The sequence below is a fragment of the Procambarus clarkii genome, chromosome 73 (genome assembly GCF_040958095.1).
Source record: "Procambarus clarkii isolate CNS0578487 chromosome 73, FALCON_Pclarkii_2.0, whole genome shotgun sequence".
NCBI classification, from domain to species: domain Eukaryota; kingdom Metazoa; phylum Arthropoda; class Malacostraca; order Decapoda; family Cambaridae; genus Procambarus; species Procambarus clarkii.
The window spans coordinates 9657625-9682214 of NC_091222.1; the positions used below are offsets into that span (position 1 = coordinate 9657625).

At 46.5% G+C, this 24590-nt stretch overlaps 1 protein-coding gene across 1 annotated transcript in view; it reads left to right on the forward strand.

Annotated features, from left to right (window-relative positions):
• LOC123774159 (probable glutamate receptor) overlaps nt 1–24590 on the forward strand; it is a 128472-nt gene that overhangs the window by 87193 nt on the left and 16689 nt on the right. The window contains exons 8-9 of the mRNA XM_069312765.1: nt 10685–10985; nt 18154–18371. Coding sequence (XP_069168866.1) covers nt 10685–10985; nt 18154–18371 — 519 coding nt within the window. The remainder of the gene's footprint in view (nt 1–10684; nt 10986–18153; nt 18372–24590) is intronic.

Below are 24590 nucleotides of genomic sequence, written 5' to 3' on the forward strand. Positions count from 1 at the left end.
CATACTAAGAAGGTTAGGTAAGGTCAGTGTTTTCTATTAGGCTTTTCAAGGTAATCTAGTATGTTTAGTATATCACATATGCACGTATTTAATAAGTCAATACTGACTGTAAGAAAGTGCAAGAACGGGTTGCAGCGTAAGGGGGTGGGGGAAACGGCGAACATGGTGCCTCGCCTCAGGAAAAGACGAACGTTGCTGGTGCTTCAAGTTGAAGACGGCTGCGTCAGGCTTGTAATTCATACACGCGTGTGTTACAGACCCGAGTCCAGCGTCCTAGCATGGAGTGGTGACGACAACGCCATCTGTGGGTCAGCTCCCGAAACCCTCTCCATATGGACGACGCCATCTAGCGAGGGTGGGATATACCAGCCACAGGGGCTGGTTTCCCGTCTTAATCTGCTCGTGACATAGCCGCTGCTGACCTCTGGTGAAGTGGTGCTTAGACAGCAACGCCATCTATGGAGTGGATAGGTGGGCGTTTGTGTCTAAGCCAGTAAGTGAGGTGCCCTAGAGTGTAACTAGTACTGATGACGTGTCTGATTACAGAGTCGACCTGGGACTGCTGTATTGGACGGTGGATCAGTCTACCCAAGGCAGCCATAGTCTCTCCACTTGTTTGCTGCAGAAGTTGTGAGTTGCTCCCGGACGAACACTGCTGAGAGTGTTAGCCTGCCTGTGACGTGGCAGAGTTGAGGAATCGTTGTACCCGGGGGTTGACTGGTGGAAGAGACTAGCCACTGTGGTGCTATAGAGAGGAGAGTGATCAGCGGAATCACACGAGGCTCCTGCCTAGGGCTCGCAACCCTAGTATCGGTCATGGAGTGGCCTACACAGCGGAGCTGATTGGAACCTGCCAGCTACAGGCTAGATTTGTGGTTGAAGGCCTCCACGACGGTGCACCTAGTGGGACTGTGATTTAGCTGGCCTGTGGCCAGAGTAGATTCGCCTAGAGAATCAAAGGTTTCATCGTGAGGCCACGAGAAGAGAACCAGGGCTACTCATCTTGAGCACCGTAGAGCATCCTGTGTCTTCGGAGGAAGACAAGTTATTGTATATAAGTATAGTTATAGCCCCAGCGAGTGACTGTGAGATATTTATTTTTGGTGGTGGTTAATATATATATTTAATTTAGTGTATTTGTATCCCTTCCCCTTTAATTTACTTGCGTTATGGAACACACCCCTTGAAAGCCACTACTAACTTGGGGCCGGATACCCAAACTCTAATAACATCAGAGAAGAACCCCAGTTGCGACCCAATAGGGTCGTAACATAATTGGCATCCCCAGCGGGATCCGACCCCTTGTCAAGTATTTTTGACAGGGGTGGTGAAGTAGCGCAATCCCCTGTAAATAATTCCCCCTGTTTGTGACTATTAGGACGCTATACGTCCTGTGCAGTGCTCGTACTGATTCAGTGCAATATTGTAGAGTGTGGTGTTCGCTGTGATTAAGTGCAGTATTGCGTAGTGCGGTGCCCGGTATGATTACGTGCAATATCGTAGCGCAGTGCCCAGTGTGATTACGTGCAATATCGTAGTGCGGTGCCCGGTGTGATTACGTGCAATATTGGCAAGTGCGGTGTTAGGTGCGATAAAGTGCAATATTGACGTAGAACAGTGCTCGGTGCGTTAAGTGCTAAAGTGAAAGCGGTGTGTTAAGTGCTAGTGTTCCATCTAAGCGACAATGGCGGAAAAAGCGACCATCCACGATCTGGACGATGTTCAGGCCTTTCTGAATAGGGAGGACTGTCTTGCCAGATTAAAATATCTGGGGAAACAGGAACTCGTATTAGTAAGTGCCTATTTGGAGATAAAAATACGCGCCAGTGATTCCCATGTGGAGATCTTGTCAAAGGTTCACAAACACTTGAAGACCGAGGAGAAAAAGGAAAGCAAGGCAAATAGTATAAAGGAAGGTGAGGAGATAGCTTCCACTGAAAAGGAAGGTAAGGGCAGTGATGTCGAAAGTGATGAGAGTGAACTGGATATAAGTTTACTTACTGTGAAAATGCGTGAACTAGAGATCCACCGTGAAATAGAATGGAAAAAGCTAGAAATCGCTAGAGAGAGAGAAGAGAAAGCAAGAGAGAGAGAAGATCAGAAATTAGAAATGGAAAGAGAGAAACTAGGAAAAGAATTAGAGATGAGGCGTTTAGAATTAGAACGAGAAGAAAGAAGAGAAGAGCGAGAAAGAGAAGAGAAACGAGAAAGAGAAGAGCGAGAGAGAGAAGAAAAAGAAAGAGAGAGACAACATGAGCTAGAAGTATTGCGATTAGGCGGTGGGAGACAAACAATGAACACCAGTATTTTCGATCCGGTGAGGAACATCAAAATGGTCCCGAAGTTCAACGAGAAGGAAGGTTCGAAGTTCTTCGCGGCCTTCGAGAAAGTCGCAGCCTCCTTGGAGTGGCCAAAGGAGAATTGGGCCATCATGATACAGTCCGTCTTGACTGGGAAGGCCCAAATCGCCTACTCCATGTCGTCCCTTGATGACACTGGCGATTACGACAAGGTGAAGAAGGTAGTGCCCATGGCTTACCAATTGGTACCTGAGGCTTACAAGCAGAAGTTCAGGAACCTGAAAAAGACCTCAGAGCACACGTTAACCGAATTCGCCACAATCAAGGAACGGCTCTTCCAGGAATGGTGTGCCTCTCGGAAGGTGGATACCAAAGAAGACCTCGAGCAGCTCATACTGTTAGAGGACTTCAAAGACTGTCTGTCTGGAGATCTGAAGACGTACTTAGAGGAACAGCAGGTAGAGACCTTACGTGCGGCAGCCACCATGGCTGAAGAGTACATCTTAACGCATAGGCCTTCCACTAAGTATGTCCCGAGGAATTACCCCCGCCGGTTTGACAAACCTCATCATGAAGAGGAGAGACCTGTCCCACAAAGCGCTAAGAAGACGCCCCCAAGTAGCCCTCGAAGGACCAGTCCTAACAGTCCGAAACACCGGAGTCCGAGGAGGAGTATGGTGTGTTGAACTTGTGGGCAGAAAGGGCATGTAGCTGCTATGTGCCGAGGCAGAAGAGGTAGCGGCCAACGTAGGGAGGTGATGTTGATGAGCTGTGTGACACCACCAGAGGGAACCCCGTCCCTGATGACTAGTCAGAAAGAACCAAGATTGTTTTTCCCCTCACACTTCAGGTGGGTATGTATCGAGTGATCATACTGGTAGATCAGTTGTAGTGCTCAGAGATAGTGGAGCAGCCCAGTCCCTGATCGTGAAAAACTCGCTACCCGAGGGAATGAGTGTGGACGGGAGACAAAAGGTTGTCCTGGTCGGGTTTCCTAGGAAGCGGTACGTTGCCCCCTTGGTGCCGATACATCTCGACTCGCCTTACTTCAGCAGCACATGTGCGTTGGCAGTAGTCGATACCCTACCTATAGCTGGGATTGACATGATACTAGCCAACGACTTGGTGACAGATTGGAGCAACAATCATCCCAAGGTCGCGGACGAGTCAGCCGGAACAGCAAAGTCTGAGGTAACAGCAGGCAGTGGTAATGTCCAGGTAGATACAGACATGGAATTAGATGACATGTTTAATTCTCCCTCTCACCCACAGATCGACAACATTCTAGCAGAGTCTCCTGAATCGTTTCCCGACAAGAAGCATGAGGTTATGGTGGCAGAAGCGACTGAGCAAGAAGAGAGGCCTAGTGTACAAGTACCCACGGATACCCAAGAGTCTGGAGTGAAGGCGGATGAGTACTTGTGGTATGGCAAAGTACAATGTATACTGAACCGGCCAGAGATTCCCCAGACGTCGGAGGTATGTGAGGTATGTGCGGAGGTTATAGTATCCTCTTCAGTCTGACCCAGGCTAATGGATATAGCCGGCTATGGACATTACAGGCTCAGGAAGCTTATCCCTCAGTTAACCAAATGTTTCCTAGCGGTATTTTTTGTTCTTATGTGTGTTCTCAGTAAGGACCAGTGGACGACCCGACAGATGATGGCTCCCATGAACATCGCGAAGGGATCCCAGGGATCGGAGATTTACACTGAGAGTGTTGCAGTCAAAGGAGGGACCTGGAAGGTGATGGTAGATACAGGAGGTACAAGAGGTGATATTATGAGTTACTGTTTCCGACAGGTTGACGCCCCCAGCGTGATTGCCGAGCCTGGATGTAGCATTATGCGGAACGGTGATCGACCTGACGGTGGTAGAGCGGACACCATCTTCGATGTACGAACAGCCCTGTTGGGACTAGGTGTGGACCTAATAGAGGCGTATGCTGTAAGTATTGACTTACCCACGGTCGCTGTCACTCTAAATTATCAGACCCCTGTATTCCAGGTTCCCGTCTCCCTGAAGGACTACCGGACCGGTACCAGAAATGCCGTCCGTTATCAGCCATCATCGGTGCCACGACAAAGGGAAGTGTCACTACACCCCAGATCGAGTCTATACCAATCCTTACTCGGGACACGTGAGATTATGCCCCTGTTTAACGTCTCAGTGACGGTGTGGGAAGTTGCAACAGGCAGGTCATTGTTTACCATCTTCGAATTTCATTGGTGCCAGAGTTTCCCGTTAGGACAGTTCTGTGGACAAGACATCCTCGCCATTCCAGTTCTTAGTGTACGTGAATCCATTTGGAGTTGTACCCACGTACTAATTTGGTTTGTTTTTTTTCTTTTAGAGACCCAAACCAAATTCTTTTTGGTGGGGAGGTGTTACGGACCCGAGTCCAGCGTCCTAGCACGGAGCGGTGACGACAACGCCATCTGTGGGTCAGCTCCCGAAACCCCCTCCAAATGGACGACACCATCTAGCGAGGGCGGGATATACCGGCCACAGGGGCAGGTTTCCCGTCTTAATCTGCTCGTGACATAGCCGCTGCTGACCTCTGGTGAAGTGGCCCTTAGACAGCAACGCCATCTATGGAGTGGATAGGTGGGCGTTTGTGTCTAAGCCGGTAAGTGAGGTGCCCTAGAGTGTAACTAGTACTGATGACATGTCTGATTACAGAGTCGACCTGGGACTGCTGTATTGGACGGTGGATCAGTCTACCCAAGGCAGCCATAGTTTCTCCACGTGTTTGCTGCAGAAGCTGTGAGTTGCTCCCTGACGAACACTGCTGAGAGTGTTAGCCTGCCTGTGATGTGGCAGAGTTGAGGAATCGTCGTACCCGGGGGTTGACTGGTGGAAGAGACTAGCCACTGTGGTGCTATAGAGAGGAGAGTGATCAGCGGAATCACACGAGGCTCCTGCCTAGGGCTCGCAACCCTAGTATCGGTCGTGGAGTGGCCTACACAGCGGAGCTGATTGGAACCTGCCAGCTACAGGCTGGAAATGTGGTTGAAGGCCTCCACGACGGTGCACCCAGTGGGACTGTGATTTGGCTGGCCTGTGGCCAGGGTAGATTCACCTAGAGAATCAAAGGATTCATCGTGAGGCCACGAGAAGAGAACCAGGGCTACTCATCTTGAGCACCGTAGAGCATCCTGTGTCTTCGGAGGAAGACAAGTTATTGTATATAAGTATAGTTATAGCCCCAGCGAGTGACTGTGAGATATTTATTTATGGTGGTGGTTAATATATATATTTAATTTAGTATATTTGTATCCCTTCCCCTTTAATTTACTTGCGTTACGGAACACACCCCTTGAAAGCCACTACTAACTTGGGGCCGGATACCCAAACTCTAATAATATCAGAGAAGAACCCCAGTTGCGACCCATTAGGGCCGTAACAGCGTGGGAGAAGGTAGAGTGGGCCTCACTGCAATTGCGGTAGCGAGCCTTGGGAGAAGTGCACTCTCACTTAGTGACCTTCGTCCCCACACAAGGGACAGAGAGACAGTACTGAAGCATCGGAGGGCACCCATGCCCAAACTTCCAGCACTTATTTCAGAGTCGAGGAGAGGGAATGTACTCCTGAACGGAGCACCTGGCACCAGCGAGAATGACAGAGGGCAGAAGGGTTCTACCATCAAAGTAAGTAAGCAATTATCAAAAGAAGGGACCAAACTGTCCAACCATCAAAGGTAATTTTCACAACCTGAAGGGGCTGACGGCAATGACCACGAGGGAGACGAGTAAACGTGTCCATCTGGAGGACAGAATGGCCCTGGGCTTCTAGAACATGCAGGACATCAGTGTGGCAGTTCTTTAGATTTCCATAGCGGTCAACACATGGTGTGGGAGGAGAATAGTGCCAACACTGGCATTTAACCGAGCGTTCTTGGAGACCCAAACAGGGGTCTCGCCAATGCAGGATATGGCGGCCAAGCGGGTAGCTGCATCCTAAGAAGGAGCACCAACAACACGTGTACCGAGAAAGGTGGGGTTCAACGTAACAGAGGCATCCACGGAATCAACAAGGTGCTTATGGAAGGAAAAATCGTCTGGAGGAGTAGAATCTAAATGATGGAGGCCAAGGTACTTAGTCCACATAGCAGGACCAAACAAGCACGTAACAAGTACAAATTAGAATGGGAAGGGATTGCGCAAGTGTCGTCGCGGCGGGGATGGCAATGAGAACCCCCCAGAGAGAGAGAGAGAGGGGGGGGTTAAAAGGCGCAGTAGTTACAAGGAGAGACGGAGCCGGGCCAGGGGACGAGGTGGTCACCGCTAGGGGCTTAGGGCTCAACCCAACCACAGAGAAGGGAGAGGAACCGAGGGGGAGCAGTCAGGAGGGTCAGAGGAGAGACTACGTCTGGGCCCTATGTAGCAGGGGCTACAGAGCCCGGTTTTCCTACACAGTCCGACTCGGGGGCATGGTCGCCCACCTCACGACCCCGAGTAGTCATAAGAGGAACAGGAGTCATCGCCATAAAAACGAGAGGGAATATTTTCATTCCCTAATCTCCACAATCGCCACGGAGCCATAATTAGAGGATAGGACACCCAACAAGAGACATGTTGCCGGTCATGCTGTGCCCCTCCCAGGTCCAGCATGGTGGGTATGGTGTGCAGGGTGAGGGTAGTGAGGTGTTAGGGACTTCACTATATTTGGTCTTGGTGTAGCATTATCAATACACTCTTATGAAGACCACATCTAATGTGCCTGGTCTCCTGGAACCAAAATATTTGAATAACGATACTGTATGGTCTTCTGTGATTTAGAAGTAAAGCTGTTGTTAAGTCTGTTGCTGAACCTGGTGTGAGTGAGGTCATACACCTGTGTCCAAACTACGCTTCAGTGCAGCTGTTCAAGACCACACTCAGGTATGTTGATTCCTTATATATAGACGAAATCGCTTGATGTGACGTCAGCCTGACCCATTGTCAAGTGGGTCACACGTTACTTGGCTGAGCCTGACTAAAGGTCGTGAAATAATAATTTAGGTAAAGAATGTATCACGGCTATATTCATCTATATTGCAAACACGTAGGTACATTATATGTACAGTTATATATATATACACACACGTTAAGACACAATGATATGAGATGGCCGTTACTCGTTAGTCATTTCATCTCACTTCAGAACCATCAACTTCTCTGACTGGTTCCAATACTCCAAAGCAGAGAGCTCTCGTAACTATCTCTGACAACTAAACCTCAACGACGGTTTAATATACTGCACACTTAATCGTCAGGAGAAATTACCTAACTCCTAAGGCGGCTAAATATTCTCACTATGTCATTGAGTCGGTAATTTCTGAGACTACATACGGTGTTGACCTTCAGCAAGATCCTAATATCCGTATTGATGGAGAGAGTGGAGCAGACTGTCACAAAGTACGGGTAAGGCTGGCCACACAAACGACGACGTCATGTCGACGGGATGGGAGTAGAGTACTGCTTTGCTCCCGTTTCGGCGGGGGCTCATTGCCCAGTCCGGCGGCTCTGATTGGCCATCAGAATCCCGACCACCGGACGAGCCGTGATGCGCTGGTTAAACAACCTTCATGGTCGTTACCCTCATTCTCCTTACAACATTTTAAGTGGGAATATTGCTCTTTAATATTACAACTCTTATCGCGATGCGACGATCTAACACGACGAACACCTTTATGTAACATAAGTCTTGTGGTCTGGTAGTGTGTATGTTAGGTCTAGTGGTCTGGTGGTGTGTATGTTAGGTCTTGTGGTCTGGTCAGGTGGAGTGTATGTTAGGTCTTGTGGTCTGGTGGTGTGTATGTTAGGTCTTGTGGTCTGGTCAGGTGGAGTGTATGTTAGGTCTTGTGGTCTGGTGGTGTGTATGTTAAGTCTTGTGGTCTGGTCTGGTGGAGTGTATGTTAGGTCTTGTGGTCTGGTCAGGTGGAGTGTTTGTTAGGTCTTGTGGTCTGGTGGTGTGTATGTTAAGTCTTGTGGTCTGGTCTGGTGGAGTGTATGTTAGGTCTTGTGGTCTGGTCAGGTGGAGTGTTTGTTAGGTCTTGTGGTCTGGTGGTGTGTATGTTAAGTCTTGTGGTCTGGTCTGGTGGAGTGTATGTTAGGTCTTGTGGTCTGGTCTGGTGGTGTGTATGTTATTTCTGGTGGTATGTTGTTACGTACTCCTAGCTGGATACGTACATAAATTGAAATAAACTTATTTTGTTCCATTTCATCATTACCTGTATATGTATATATATTATATTTTTGTAAATTATCGTGTGGTGTGGCAATATCAGTGAGACAAAAGCGGGGTTGCTCGTCACACGTCTAATGCCTGTTAGATTCAGGAAATTAGAATTGCTGGACCTGTTCAGTTATGGGAGTTCCAAATATCACTTTTTAATATTCATATATTTGTTAATTTACTGTAATTAAACAGGTGGCATTGTAACTTATATATTTTGAAAGTAACTATTATATTTTATTTGCATTCTTATGTTTTTTGAGAAAAAGAGGTTGTTCCATTATCTGTAAATATTAAAAAGTCCTTATTTTCCATCCCTCATCCTGGATGAGGCGGAGGGGGAGAGAATTATGGGTAGAGACGGCGCGAGAGTCAGTAACTGGGAGACGAGCGTTGGGTCAACTGCTCTGATTACGGATAAGTGTCTGTTCTGTGTTTTATTTCTGTGTTGTTTTAGTAGTACAATTAGTCTGGTGAGAATTTATATTATTTGATTATAGAATGTAAGCCATCTGATTTACTATTATACCTGAAGGAATAATTACCTGGATTATTATACATTTTTATTTAATATAAATCTTTTTATATATACAGGTGTAATATTTTTCTCCCTGGTGATTTTGATTCTAATTATTTTTGTATGTACGTAACTACGGGTTTACACTGGTTGCACGCGGTTAGATACAGTCTTATTATGTCCCTAGACCGTTAATTTCTTGTCTCTGTTAGTACAACGAGCCGTAAAGTACAATTACGTTACATATGTTAGATCTGGTGGTCTGGTCTGGTGGTGTGTAAAACTTATGTTATCTTCAATAAAGCCCCGTTGCTAGTGCATCTTCAGGTCTCCTACAGGGACCAACTGCAGGAGTGTCCAACAGGGACCTACTGATGGAGTGTCCTACAGGGCCCTACTGAAGGAGTGTCCTACAGGGCCCTACTGATGGAGTGTCCTACAGGGCCCTACTGATGGAGTGTCCTACAGGGCCCTACTGATGGAGTGTCCTACAGGGACCTACTGATGGAGTGTCCTACAGGGCCCTACTGATGGAGTGTCCTACAGGGCCCTACTGATGGAGTGTCCTACAGGGCCCTACTGATGGAGTGTCCTACAGGGCCCTACTGATGGAGTGTCCTACAGGGCCCTACTGATGGAGTGTCCTACAGGGCCCTACTGATGGAGTGTCCTACAGGGCCCTACTGATGGAGTGTCCTACAGGGACCTACTGATGGAGTGTCCTACAGGGCCCTACTGATGGAGTGTCCTACAGGGCCCTACTGATGGAGTGTCCTACAGGGCCCTACTGATGGAGTGTCCTACAGGGCCCTACTGATGGAGTGTCCTACAGGCCCCTACTGATGGAGTGTCCTACAGGCCCCTACTGATGGAGTGTCCTACAGGCCCCTACTGATGGAGTGTCCTACAGGGACCTACTGATGGAGTGTCCTACAGGGACCTACTGATGAAGTGTCCTACAGGAACCTGCTTTAGAAGCCTCCAACTTGAACCTGCTGAGAAAGTCTCCAGTAGTGTCCTGGGGCGCTGTTCTTGTTCAGTCCCCGAGAACCTGACTTGTGGCCTGTTCGCAGAGATCTCACTAAAGTGACGTTTTAATACTGGTGTTGATCAGGGACTTTCTGCACAGTAACTGCTGGCTTCCCTGCACCGTAACCGCTAGCTTCCCAGCACAGTAACTGCTGGCTTCCCGTCACCGTAGCCGCTAGCTTCCCAGCAGAGTAACTGCTGGCTTCCCTGCACCGTAACCGCTAGCTTCCCAGCACAGTAACTGCTGACTTCCCTGCACCGTAACCGCTAGCTTCCCAGCACAGTAACTGCTGGCTTCCCTGTAGAGTGGTTGTTATTAATTATATTGGTAGGATATGCAGGCGATGAGTCACAATAACGTGGCTAAAGTATGTTGACCAGACCACACACTAGAAGGTGAAGGGACGACGACGTTTCGGTCCGTCCTGGACCATTCTCAAGTCGATTGTGACATGAGAATCTCCATTCCGTCCTGGAGAATGGTCCAGGACGAACCGAAACGTCGTCGTCCCTTCACCATCTAGTGTGGTCTGGTCAACATGTTGGTAGGAGTGTTTTCATGATAACAGAGTGCAGATTATCACTACATTCATACAATTTTGTCGACTGATCAACACAGGAGGCAGACTTCTCCATTGGCCCGTTTGGTATGACTGAGAGTCGCACTGAGGTTATAGACTTCACCTGGCCATTCACCATCCAGTACTCAATGATCATGGGCGCTCGAGGGCGTCCAGTTGTGGACCCTTGGGGCTTCGTGCTGCCCTTGGAGCCCCTGGTGTGGGCGGCCATCCTGACGGCGCTGCTGGTGCTGCCTGTCGTGATGGTGCTCCTGGCTTCATGCTCCTCAGTCACAACTCTTAAACAGTACACCTGGGGGAAGGACATTTTTGACCTGACTCGAATATTGTTACAACAAGGTTAGTTAAGTACTGTTTCTTAGTCTGTGTGAGGTTTTTAAATTAGTTAAAGGTTATATGTGATCAAATGTATTTGACATTTAATTCGTTTTCATTATATTGAGTCAACTTTTTCAACCAACTTAAATAGTTTTAAACAGAAACTATAGGTTTTTGTAATATTAACATTCTGAGTACATTTTCCAATCAGTTTTCATTTAACATGACAATGTTCTAAAACAGGTAAGTTAAACACTGAGAGAGAAATATGACTTCTTGACAAATAATGTAACATTGTCCTGGTGGCATGATAATCCCAAGAGAACCTTTCACAGCTGAATGGGATCGTATGGTCCTTCCATGCAAAAAAATGACTCGGAGGCATTATTGTGAAATTTTCTTATTTGGGTTTGGTATTTATTATATTAGAAAGACCTTTGTAATTTTTTATACATTACTTTGCACAAATTAACTTTCAGTTTATGTTGACCAATAATCATAATATTGGAAGGTATTTAAAACAACGAGATCCTTTACCCTTTGATCTATGATATGGTGACGTTTGCCTTTTAAATGTTCAAACTCTTTCCACAAGCCTCTGTTGTTAGAGATGCCCCATGTGCTCGCAGACCTGGCGTGTCTGCGAGTACATCTCTTACCACAGAGGGTTGAGGTTTAGGCATGTTGCACCATCTGCTGTTTGAGATAACTATGAAGAATCAATCAATCCTCCTAAATTACAGCGAACTTGTTTTTACTTCCAATTCCCATAGATTTGATCGCAGCAGCTTCGAATCTATATGTATTGTGAAAAATGAAACATGAGTTGAATAACTCTGTCTCAGCTCAATTGTGTATCCACAAATTTTAGACTTCTCAAAGTAATTTGTTGATTTATCTGTACTATGCTTGAGAATGGCTCTGTCTGTCTGTCCAAAGTTGGAGGCCAAATGCTTGGGGGCTATTTTTGCCCAAATTGGCAGAGAGAATGGTCTGGGGTACTGGATGAACAAAGGCTAGTCGGGGTCGCCAGAATTCAAACGAGAACAGTGTGGTAGGGTCCTATTAGAACCCCCACGACAATTGTTGGCACTGCCGGACAACTTCACTGGTAAATATTTTAAAAATAAACTTATAGCACAACATTATTCAAATGATCTCGGGAAAATTAACATATTTTTTTCTGCTGTCCATAATTATTATTACCCATAATCATGTAGGTATCCGTCAATCCCGTAGGGTTATGGAGTTGTGCCCTGAGTCTATAGATATTCTAGTCTAGTTGGATGCAATGCCTGCTGTGGCTATGAAGGCCAGCCCGAGAATGACAGTCCCGACTGCAGCGAGCACAGATAAACGCCGAAGCAGGTGCGTCTGACAGTGGTCGAGACCTCCTCTGAAGTTTATTATCCTCCATCTGCCTTTTCAGTTCACCTTCGAATTGCTGAACTTTGCATCTCCAGGCAGATCTGTCCGCACCTGCTGCCTCCAAAGTGTTGATATCAATGTTCATCTGCTTGAGGTCACGTTTGCAGGCGTCTTTGAAACGCAGCTGGAGTCTTCCAGTGGGTCTCTTTCCTGATGCCAGTTCTCCATATAAGAGGTCCTTCGGTATACGGCCCTCTACCATGTGTGTGACATGTCCCAGCCATCACATGCATCTCTGCTTCAGGAGAGTGAACATTGTAGGGATTCCTGTTCTCTCGAGTACTGTGATGCTGGTGACGTGGTCTTTCCATGTGATGTCAAGGATGCGTCTCTGGTTCCGCATGTGGAAGGTATTGATCCGTCTCTTCTGGCGAGGCGCAGGATCCAGGATTCCGAGCTGTAGAGAAGTGTACTCACCACACATGCCAGGTAGACTTGTGGCTTGGTGTGCACTGTCAGTTTGACATTTTCCCAAACACGCTTTGTGAGCCTGGCCAGTGTTGTTGCGGCCTTCCCGATACGCCTGTTGAGCTCAGTGTCCAGGGAAAGGGTGTCTGAGAATGTGAATGTACACAAACTCGTGGATCGCCTCCAGCACATAGTCTGCGATGTTTATACAGCGTAGCTCATTGATATCTTGTCCCATCACCTGTGTCTTCTTCAGGCTGATTGTCAGGCCGAATGCGGAACAGGCTGTGGTAAAGCGGTAGAGTAGCTGCTGCAGGCCTTCTGCTGTGTGTGTGTGGTGATCGCTGCATCATCGGCGAAGAGGAACTCCCTGAGGATTCGTATTTGTGCTTTCGTCTTTGCTCTGAGTCTGGATAGATTATAGAACTTTCCATTCAGATCTTGTACGGAGATAGATGCTCTCTGTGGTTGTTCCAAAGGCATGCTTGACAAGGATCGTGAAGAAGATGCCGAACAGGGTTGGAGCAAGAATACACCTCTGTTGATGTTGAATGGTTTAGAAGTTGGGCCGTCGTACACGACTGTTAGCTTCATGTCCTTGTGGAACGATTGTATCATGCTGAGTAGGGAGGGAGGGCAGGCAATTTTGGCCAAGATCTTCAAGAGTCCGTCCCTACTCACGAGGTCGAAGGCCTTTGTAAGGTCAATGAAAGCGATGTACAAGGCTTTTCTCTGCTCCCTGCACTTTTCTTGAAGCTGTCTCAGGGAGAACACCCTGTCAGTGGTCGACCTCTCTGCTCGGAAACCGCACTGTGAGTCAGGGTACACTCTTTCAGCGAGAATCTGAAGCCTGACCAAGAAGACCCTGACGAAGAGTTTGTCGACGACTCTGAGGAGGGAGATGCCGCGATAGTTGTTGACATCGCTTCTGTCACCTTTATTTTTGTAGAGTGATGATGTTTGCATCTCTCAAGTCTTGTGGCACCGAGCCCTCCCTCCAGCACGGGCACAGATTCATGAAGCTAAGTTTTAGGTGTTCCACGAGCGAAATCCCGTCGTCTCCTGCGGCCTTCCCTGAGGAAAGTGAATCCAGTGCTTTCTCAACTTCTTACACAGTTGGTTCAAGGTCAAGTTCTTCCATGATGGGCAGGCATTCAATTGCATCCAAGGCCTCTACGCTGACTAAGTTCTCTTTGGAGTAGAGTTCAGAGTAATGTTCCACCCAGAGATTCATCTGTTAATCATGGTCTTTAATGATCTCTCCAGTGGCTGACTTTCTGAGGAGTCGTCCTGTTTTGTGTAGGGCCTGTTGCCTGTTTGATCCCTTCGTACATGGCTCTTATGTTGACTCTTACGTCGGAGGCAGTAATCGTTAGCACAGCACCTCACAGTTTGTTGAACTCTACTGCGGGCAGTACGGAAGACCTATAGGTTCCTTTCTGAGGGTAGTCTCTTGTAGGATGAGAGCACTCGTCTCTTTTCCTCTACGATGGGTACAAGTTTCTCTGACTGGCCTCGAACCAATCTGCTGACCTGTTCTGCCTTTTACCGAAGATGGACATTCCAGTACTCACCTAGTTGTACTCACCTAGATGTGTTTGCGGGGGTTGAGCTCTGGTTCTTTGGCCCCGCCTCTCAACCGTCAATCAACAAGTGTACAGATTCCTGAGCCTATTGGGCTCTATCATATCTACACTTGAAACTGTGTATGGAGTCAGCCTCCACCACATCACTGCCTAATGCGTTCCATTTGTCAACCACTCTGACACTAAAAAAAGTTCTTTCTAATGTCTCTGTGGCTCATTTGGGCACTCAGTTTCCACCTGTGTCTCCTTGTGCGTGTGCCTCGTGTTAAATAGCCTGTCTTTATCTACCCTATCAATTCCCTTCAGAATCTTGAATGTGGTGATCATGTCTTCCCCCCTAACTCTTCTGTCAGCGAAGTGAGGTTTAATTCCCGTAGTCTCTCCTCGTAGCTCATACCTCTCAGCTCGGGTACTAGTCTGGTGGCAAACCTTTGAACCTTTTCCAGTTTAGTCCAGTGTTTGAAAATGCCCTGCGATGTGACCACCTCTCACTTGCGCTATCACAGGGTGGTACAGGAAGGGCATTTAACAGTTCAGCAAGTGAATTCCTCCACCTTGTGAAGGTCACGGGTCTTGTTTACGTTAATGCGTGGTCTTCCCTCCTTCTTTGCTCTGTGGATTTTCCGGGGCTGGAACTTTCCTTTGCAAACGACGAGAGAGTGGTCGGTGTCACAATCTACACTCTGGAAGCTGCGGGTCAGTTTGACACTTCTCAGATTGTTACGCCCCGTAAGCACCAGGTCGAGTTGGTGCCAATGCTTAGACCTGGGATGTCTCCAGGAAACCTTGTGCTGGGACTTGGTGTCGAAAAGGAATTCGTGATGCAGAGATCATGACGGCAGCAGAACTTCAGGATGCGCTGCCCACTCCCATTCATCAATCGTCACAAATCCAAACTGGCCCAGGCAGGGAGGCCAAGAGCTGTGATCAGAACCAGTTATTGCATTAAAGTCTCCCAGGAGGAAGACTGGCTCTTGTTGAGGTATGTCTCTGAGAGCTAGGCCGAGGTCATCATAGATCTCGTCCTTCGTTTCGATAGAAGAGGTCAGTGTTGGTGCGTACGCATTGATCAGGCTGACCATTCGTTCTGCTAAATTAAGCTGAAGTTTTATGATCCTGGGAGACCCATCCGTGGGCGGTACTGTAGATCCTAACAACCTGTTCCTGATGACAAAGCCAACACCATGCTCCCTTACATCTTCTGGTGGTTTGCCCTGCCAGAAAAAGGTAAAATCCTTCTCCCGCATGCTGCCTGTCGCGGGCAGACGTGTCTCCTGCAGGGCGACTATGTCCATCTGTCCATAGTTCATTGTTGATCACAGTTGTCTTACGGGTGGCGTTCACTTTCAGTAGATCTTCCGAAAGACCCGATGACATGGTCCTTACATTCCACGTGCCTAGTTTGAGAGCTGGGCGGCTCTGTGTTTGTTTTATTTTTACCCGGTTGACGACCCGCCTGTTGGATCGTGGCCTAAGCCCGACGCACCCAGTGGAGCGAGCAGGCGGACCATGGCGTGACAGCACCTTATTGGCTGCGGGCTGCCAGTTTGAGGCGGGCGGTAGCTGTCCTATGAAATTAGAAAATTTCTCCCACCAACAGAGGCAACCCCTGGCGCCTCACTCTGCCAATTGAGCGGTATGCTTACCACCGGTAATTGTCGCTTCCCGTGTTGAGACATCGCCAAGGGGATGCTGGAGTGTCTTCTCCTGGGTACAGGCCTGGGCAGTAATTATGGAGAACCGGCTGTGGCCCATGCAGCAGATCCACCCTCTCCACTCCACCGATGTGATCCAAGGGAAGGGCAGGCACCGATATGGTTGGCTCCAGTGTCGTCGCAGGAGTTGCCAGAATTAATCTGTAAACAGCTGCAAACTGCCTTAGGGACTCCGGCTCCGGATTTTTCCTTGGGGGTTGACTCCCAAAGCCTTTCCCCATGAGTGGGTTTAGCCACAAGACAGCAGAGGTATGAATTCGGGGTTATCCTTCCTCTCGATGAGCTGCCTTCCCAGGCTGACGAGTCCCATCTGCCCGAAAATGTTATTACCCATAATAAGGGTTAATTATTCTTTGTATACCTTTAGAGACTTTTAGTGACCGTCGCCCATGGCGGTCTCCAGGTTTGGAGTCACTTTGCCTTCTTTCACTAACCTTGAGATAAATTCCGGAGCTGGAGCACCTAGGGCAGTTTGTTGTTACCTTCAACCTCGTTCTGACAGTTCCTGCGACTGCGCCGAAACTAATCATATTGGCGTCTGCCTTTCCATTGGAAACTTTCGGCGCCATGGAGAGAGAGGGGTACCTGCTGCATGGGTAACGGCTTCTCCCCCATATCAAACTACCCTGGCTTTGTGCCCTGGAGAGGCCACTCCAAACCAACAACCAGAGCGCAACTCCATAGTCTCCTGAGACTGATGGATGCCTACTACTATTATTTTTTTAAGTATTTTCACACCACAGAGAGAGAGAGAGAGAGAGAGAGAGAGAGAGAGAGAGAGAGAGAGAGAGAGAGAGAGAGAGAGAGAGAGAGAGAGAGAGAAAGAGTGAGAGAAACATCTGTTGGGTATGAATTTGACAAAGGCTGTTCGGCCTGACAGAATCTCACCATGAATTCTAAGAGGTTTCAAATTCACAATGGCAATAGGAGATCTACCGGAAAGTTGGAAGACAGCTAATGTCGTCAATATATATATATATTTTTTTAAATATTTAATTTAATTATTTATGCATTAGTATTGTTTTGCATTTAGCAATGATTGCAGGTTGTATATCCTCCATGGTTCATCAGTGGCATTCCTATTGAACTTTAGACTTGCAAAAAAATGTACAACGAGAGAGAGAGAGAGAGAGAGAGAGAGAGAGAGAGAGAGAGAGAGAGAAGAGAGAGAAGAGGTGTTGGCATATATTGAGCTGCCGTACATGCTTGCATTTATAAATCGTTTTTCTCATATTTTGTATTTATTTGTTTGAGTGTAATGATGTGTGTCGGACCCGGGCACCGTCGGGTACTACACCAACTATATATAAAAAAATCTTGATTAAAATATACTTAATATTTAAAAATCAACTCCAACTTTTAAATGTCACCAATGTTGTGGCTGCGTAGTGTAGCCTCATTAACATCCTCGTTACTGAGTCCCACTCTGTTTACATTCATTGTAGTTCAGATCATTTAATTTATATTCATTTGATATATTTCAAACTGTCATAAATAACACACTGTTACAGATACGTTTCTTACAATGTAAGTAATAATACAGTAACAAAAGTAACAATGTGAGTAATAATACAGTAACAAATGTAACAATGTGAGTAATAATACAGTAACAAAAGTAACAATGTGAGTAATAATACAGTAACAAAAGTAGCAATATGAGTAATAATACAGTAACAAAAGTAACAATATGAGTAATAATACAGTAGCAAAAGTAACAATGTGAGTAATAATACAGTAACAAAAGTAACAATGTGAGTAATAATACAGTAACCAAAGTAGCAATATGAGTAATAATACAGTAACAATGTGAGTAATAATACAGTAACAAAAGTAGCAATATGAGTAATAATACAGTAACAAAAGTAGCAATATGAGTAATAATACAGTAACAAAAGTAGCAATATGCGAAATATTACAGTAACCAAAGTAGCAATATGAGTAATAATACAGTAACAAAAGTAAAAACAACGTTGACAAAAACAATAAATATTGATATAGAGACGAACACTCGAACAACTCTGGTAAACAGTTTTCTTCTTCCTGGTGGCAAAGACTACAGAGCTTCAGCCATCGTGGGGTGGAGGCGGCTTGTGTTGGTAGCGTGGATGGTATTGGGTCTGGTGGTGAGCAGGAGCTACCAGGGAGACCTTATGTCAGGGCTGGCCGTGAGGCACATCCGTCAACCCTTCCAGACCATACGTGACGTCCTCGACCATCCCACCATAACAATGCTGTGGCAGACCAACTCAACCAACGTTCAGTACTTTCGTGTAGGTTCGACTTTTTACACTCACTATATATTTTCACATGTGAAAATCCCTATGCACTCATACATACAAATGAATGTAAGAGAAAGTTCAGAGATATGTCGCCTAACTAGTCCCGGAACTGAGGGGTAAAAGCTACCAGGTGAGGCTACCGTACAGTAGAGTTAGGGGAGACATGATTACCCGTACCAAATTCCCAGAGGAACTGACTGGGTAGATAACGACAGACCATTTAATACGGTGGCACCCAAAGAAGGGGGCACAGGTGAAAACTTAGGGCCATTATGAACCACAGAGTTATTAGAAAGGATATTTTTAGTGTGTTTTAAATGCATATGTGATATTGCCCAATAGGCTCAGAAACTACACCACTGAAGATTGAGAGGGGAACCATAAACCCAACTCTCAGTCCCCACAAGCACAACTAGGTGAGTACACACACATGCATGTACACATTCACACATACTTTTTTGCATATTTGAACATACACACCCACATAAATACACCAAAGGTGAACAAATCAGCAAGGTCCGTGATGAGGGTTCGAACCTATGCATGGGATGTTCCCAGATGCACCTTAATCAACTGTACCACGACATGGTCAAAAAAATGCATCCTGGAGTGCCACTGCCCTCACAAGGATCTCGAAGCTTCTCCAAAGCACAGACGGGGTTTCACACAATTCCAGATTGGGTGAAATCCCAAATCCCAAAGCTCTGGGATTCTCGTGAGGGCAGTAGAACTCCAGGTAGCAATTCTTTTGACCACGTTATGGTACAGTTGACTAAGGCGCATCTGGGAACAACCTGCGTACAAGTTCGAACCCTCATCACGGCCCTTGTGGATTTGTTCATAAGATATATATCATGCTATTGTGATTTCTGTGTGTACACCATGGAAGGTTAACATGAGTGGTACGTGAAAAAGCTGACACAGGTGGAAACTGAGTACCCAAATGAGCCCCATGCACGTTAGAAAGAACTTTTTCAGTGCCAGAGTAGTTAACAGATGGTATGTATAAAAGTGATGTGCAGGAGGCAGATTCCATACACAGTTGCAAATGTAGATATGATAGAGCCCAGTAGGCTGAGGAATCTTTACACCTGTTGATTGACAGTTAAGAGGCAAGACCAAAGAGCCAGAGCTCAACCCCTGCAAGCACAACTAGGTGAGGACACCAGGAAAGAAGAAGAGATATTTGACATCCAGTACCTTCCTTTTTGGGGAAAGTGTGATCATGTCCTGTTGGAAATTAAATATGCTTTGCGATATAATCTAGAAGAGAATTGGGACATTGAAACAGTTGATAAACTCTATTTCAAGAGAGGACACTATGTGAACTTAGAAAATTCTTTAATGAGTTTAATTGGACAGACTTTGTGCTAGGCCAGTAAATAAATGAGATGTATGCCAAATTTTACGAATTATATGTTGAAGGCCCACCACACATTCATACAATATAGAGATGCAGGACCAGAAAAACAGGATTGTTCAACAGAGATTATGAGAGGGCCAGCGAGAAAATGGCAAGAAAATGGTTCAGTATCGGAAGAAGGCCTAACCCGCAAAGATACCAACGCTACAAGCAAGCAAGAAACAATTGCACAACAGTGAGGAGAGAGGCAGAAAGGAACTTTGAGAAAGGTATAATGGACAAATGTAAAACTGATCCAGGACTTTTCTATAAATTCATTAAAAGCATGCTGAATGTAATGGGTGAAGTCTAGAGATTGATAATGGGGAACAGGACTACTGAGAACGAAAGAGAAATGTGTGAAATACTAAATGAACAATTGCAAAGTGTGTTTGAACAAAATAAGGTATTCAAAAGTCGGACCAAATACCAATTCAAGAGTACTCAGCCCGTCCTCTAAACAAAGACCCGAAGTCCATTCCATGCAACCGCCAAACCCCCTGCTTATGAATGAAAAACGGTTTACAGACAACTCACAGTCGATGACGTCCGAACACTTCCGGAACAAGTTCTTCGCTGACGACTTTAATTTGAACTACAGCATTGTAAGTGCTTCACCCACGTACAACAACATCAAATAATCGCAAACACAACCTAAACACATAACTTAACCTAACCAGGGCCTAAATATGCACAATATGCTAATATATAACAGTAATTTATATTTGAGAAAAGTTCTATTTGGAATGAACAGAATGTAAAAAATTGATGAATGCATCTTTGGGGTCGACAGCTGGACAGAATGGACTTGGACTGAAGCCGGGTAGGAGTATGCCATAGAATAAATACATAGTGGTATCTCAAGAAGAAGTGGATAAATTACTCAAGTGGCTCGGAAGAAATAAAGCGTTAGGACCTGATGGAGTTTCATGTTTGAGTGCTGCAAGAATATGCAACTGAGCTGAGCATTCCACTCCAATTAATATTCCAGATATACTTGTGCACAGGAATCTTAGCAGATATATGGAAAAAGGCAAACATAGTACCAATCTATAAAAATAGTAGTCGAGAGAATCCTCTAAATAATTGATCCGTATCATTACCAAGCGTGGTAGTTAACACACTAGAAAAAAATAGTTAAAGCCAAATGGGTTGAACACCTTGAGAGTAATGATATGATAACGGATAGACAGTATGGTTTTCGAACAGGAAGATCCTGTGTAACAAATCTACTTAATTTTTATGTTAGAGCCACAGTGATACTACAGGAAAGAGGTGGTTGGGTTGACTGTGTCTATTTGGACCTAAAAACTGCTTCTGATAGTCCCTCACAAGAGGCTGTTCTGGAAACTGGAACATGCTGGAGGGGTGCCAGAGAGACTACTGACATGGACGCAAAAATTTCTGACAGACAGATAAGTGTAGTAATCAGAGACAATCTATCTGACTGGAGGAGTGTTCCTAGTGGAGTACCACAGGGTTCAGTTCTTGCCCCAGTAATGTTCATCTTCTACATAAACGATCTACCAGAAAGAATACAGAATTATATGAACATGTTTATGGATGATGCTAAGATACTACGGAAGATAGGAGACGCAGACGATTGTAATGCCCTTCAAATTGATCTAGATAAAATTAGGTGCTTGGAGCATTATGTGGCAAATGGAATTCAATGTGAATAAATGCCATGTTATGGAATGTGGAATTGTAGAAAATAGACCACACACAACTTACAAATTATGTGGAAAGAAATTACAGAAATCTAATTAAGAACGAAACCTAGGGGTGGTTTTGGATAGTAAGCTCTCGCCAGAGGAACTCATAAAGAACATTGTCAGAGAAGTGTATGCATCGCTTTCCAACTTCAGACTAGCTTTTAATTATATGGATGGTGAAAGACTAAAGAATCTGTTCATGCCTTTGGAACTGCAGACTAAAATTGGAATATGCAACTGTTGTATGGTGCCCAAATCTCAAGAAGCACATAAATATAATTTAAAAGGTGCAACGGCATGCTACAAAATTGCTTCCGCAAGTGAAAAACGAGAGTTACGAGAAGAGACTAGAGGCAGTAAACATGCCAAAACTGGAAGATAGAAGAAAAAGAGGTGATATGATCCCTAGTAGGCATCCATCAGTCTCGGGAGACTATGGAGTTGCGCTCTGCTTGTCAATCCTGGTGCAGCGTCTAGTGTGAATGATGAGGCTAATCCGAGAGTGGCAGTCCATCCCACACTGAACACAAACGAAGTCTGATTCTGGTCTGTCTTCCTGGCTACCGGCTTTCCTTCTGTCTCTTTGCCTTCGATTGTTTAGCAAGTGACTCCACGAACTTGGAGAGACCTTTCTGAACAGACTGCCTCCAGGCTGATCGGTCTGCGGCCGATCAGCCTGAAGGACACCAGAATGTTTCCCACATGACAAGATCGGCGTCCATGGCTTTTAGGTCCCTCTTGCATGTCTTTATACCGTAGCTGGGCTTTGCCTGTTGGAAGTTTTCCCTGCGTCAGCTCTCCATACAGGAGATCCTTGGGGATCCTGCAGTCGCCCATTCGCACCACGTGCCCGAGGCAGCGCATTCGTTTCTGCTTCAGCATTGTGTACATGTTGGTGATTCTAGCTTTCCCCAGGATGCTATTGTTTGTTATTTTGTCCTGCCAGGTGATGTCCAAGATGTGTCGGAGGCCGCGCATGTTGTAGTTGTTCAGCTTTTTTTTTCCTGATGAGCACAGGGTGTCCAAGACTCACTGCCATATAGGAGAGTGCTCAGGACACAGGCTCTGTAAACCTGGATCTTTGTATACTCAGTTTATTGTTAGCCTACACTCTCTTTGTCAGTCTCGCCATGGTTGTTGATGCCTTACCGATGCGTTTGTTTAGGTCCGTATTGAGAGAGAGGGAGTCAGAGATTGTGGAGTCCAGTTACACGAAGTCATGAACGGCATCCAGTTTGTAATCAGAGATACCAATGTCAGGTGGGGAGTCCAGTCGTTGTCCCATGACCTGTGTTTTCTTTAGGCTGATGGTGAGTCTGAAAACCTGACAGGCTTCGCTGAAGCGGCTCTTGAGCCATTGGAGGTCTTCACCTGAGTGGGCGGTGACTGCTGCGTCGTCAGCAAAAAAGGAAGTTGCGAATGCACCTCAGTGGAACGTTTGTCTTGGCTCTCAGCCCGGCGAGATTGAAGAGCTTTCCGTCCGACCTGGTCCAGAGGTAGATGCCTTCTGTGGCAGATCCGAAGGCGTCAAGCCCTGCTTTACTCTTCTTCGGATGTCGAAGGCGTCTGATGTTGAGCCATCAAAGACCATGGTGCCCTTCATGTTCTCGTAGAAAGATCTGATGATGCTGAGGAGCCTGGATGGACATCCGATCTTGGGGAGGAACTTAACAAGCCATCCCTGCTGACGAGGTCGAAGCTCTCCGTCAGACCTATGAAGGTTATGAAGAGTTGCTGCTTCTGTTCCCTGTATTTCTCCTGCAGTCGGAAAAAAATATGTCGATGGACCTGTTCGTTCGGAATCCGCATTATGATTCTGAATAGAATCTCTCTGCAAGTACTTGGAGCCTCTTCAATGTGACTCGAGCAAACAGCTTTCCGACATTACTGAGGAGGGAGACGCCGTGGTAATTGTTGCAGTCGCCCGTCACCTTTATTCTTATACAGCGTGACAATGTTGGCGTCCTTCATGTCCTGTGGCACCTCTCCTTCTTCCCAGCAGAGGCAGAGGATTTCATGCAGCTCCATGAGTGAGTTACCTTTACAGCACTTCAAAGCCTCGGCAAGAATGCCGTTGTTTCCAAGAGCTTTGCCAGAAGCAAAGGAATCTAGGGCCTCGCTGAGTTCTTCGAGGGTCGGTTCGCTGTCGAGCTCCATTAAGACAGGCAGACACTCAATGGCGCTCAGGGCGTCTTCAGTGACCACATTTTGGCGTATAGCTCGGAATAGTGTTCGACCCAGTGCTTCAGCTTCAGTGTCTGGTCCTCAATCATCAATTCTGTGGCGGATTTCAGGATGGCGGTCTTCTTCTAGATTGGGCTAAACCCCATGCACCCAGTAAGGATAATGGGATCGTTGCGAGACAACACCTTATTGGCTGGAGTTTGCCCAGCTGGAGGCGGGCGGTAACTGCCCAGTGGGGCGCGATGACCCCTCCATCTGTTGGAAGCATCTCCTGGCGTCACACTCTTTGCCATTCGAGCAGAAGGCTTAAAACTGGTAATGAGTGATAGGCAGCGATATGTGTCATAAGTGGTGAGCAGTGACAGGTGTCATGTGTGGTATGCAGTGACAGGTGTCATGTATAGTAGGCAGCGACATGTGTCGTGTGTGGTAGGCAGCGATATGTATCATGTGTAGTAGGCAGCGTCATGTGTCATGTGTGGTAGGCAGCGTCATGTGTCATGTGTGGTAGGCAGCGTCATGTGTCATGTGTGGTAGGCAGCGTCATGTGTCATGTGTGGTAGGCAGCAACAAGTGTCATGAGTGGTAGGCAGCGACAAGTGTCATGAGTGGTAGGCAGCGACAAGTGTCATGAGTGGTAGGCAGCGACATGTTTCGTGTGTGGTAGGCAGCGATATGTGTCATGTGTGGTAGGCAGCGTCATGTGTCATGTGTGGTAGGCACCGTCATGTGTTATGTGTGGTAGGCAGCGTCATGTGTCATGTGTGGTATGCAGCGTCATGTGTGGTATGCAGCGTCATGTGTGGTAGGCAGCGTCATGTGTCATGTGTGGTAGGTAGCGACAAGTGTCATGAGTGGTAGGTAGCGACAAGTGTTATGAGTGGTAGGTAGCGACAAGTGTCATGAGTG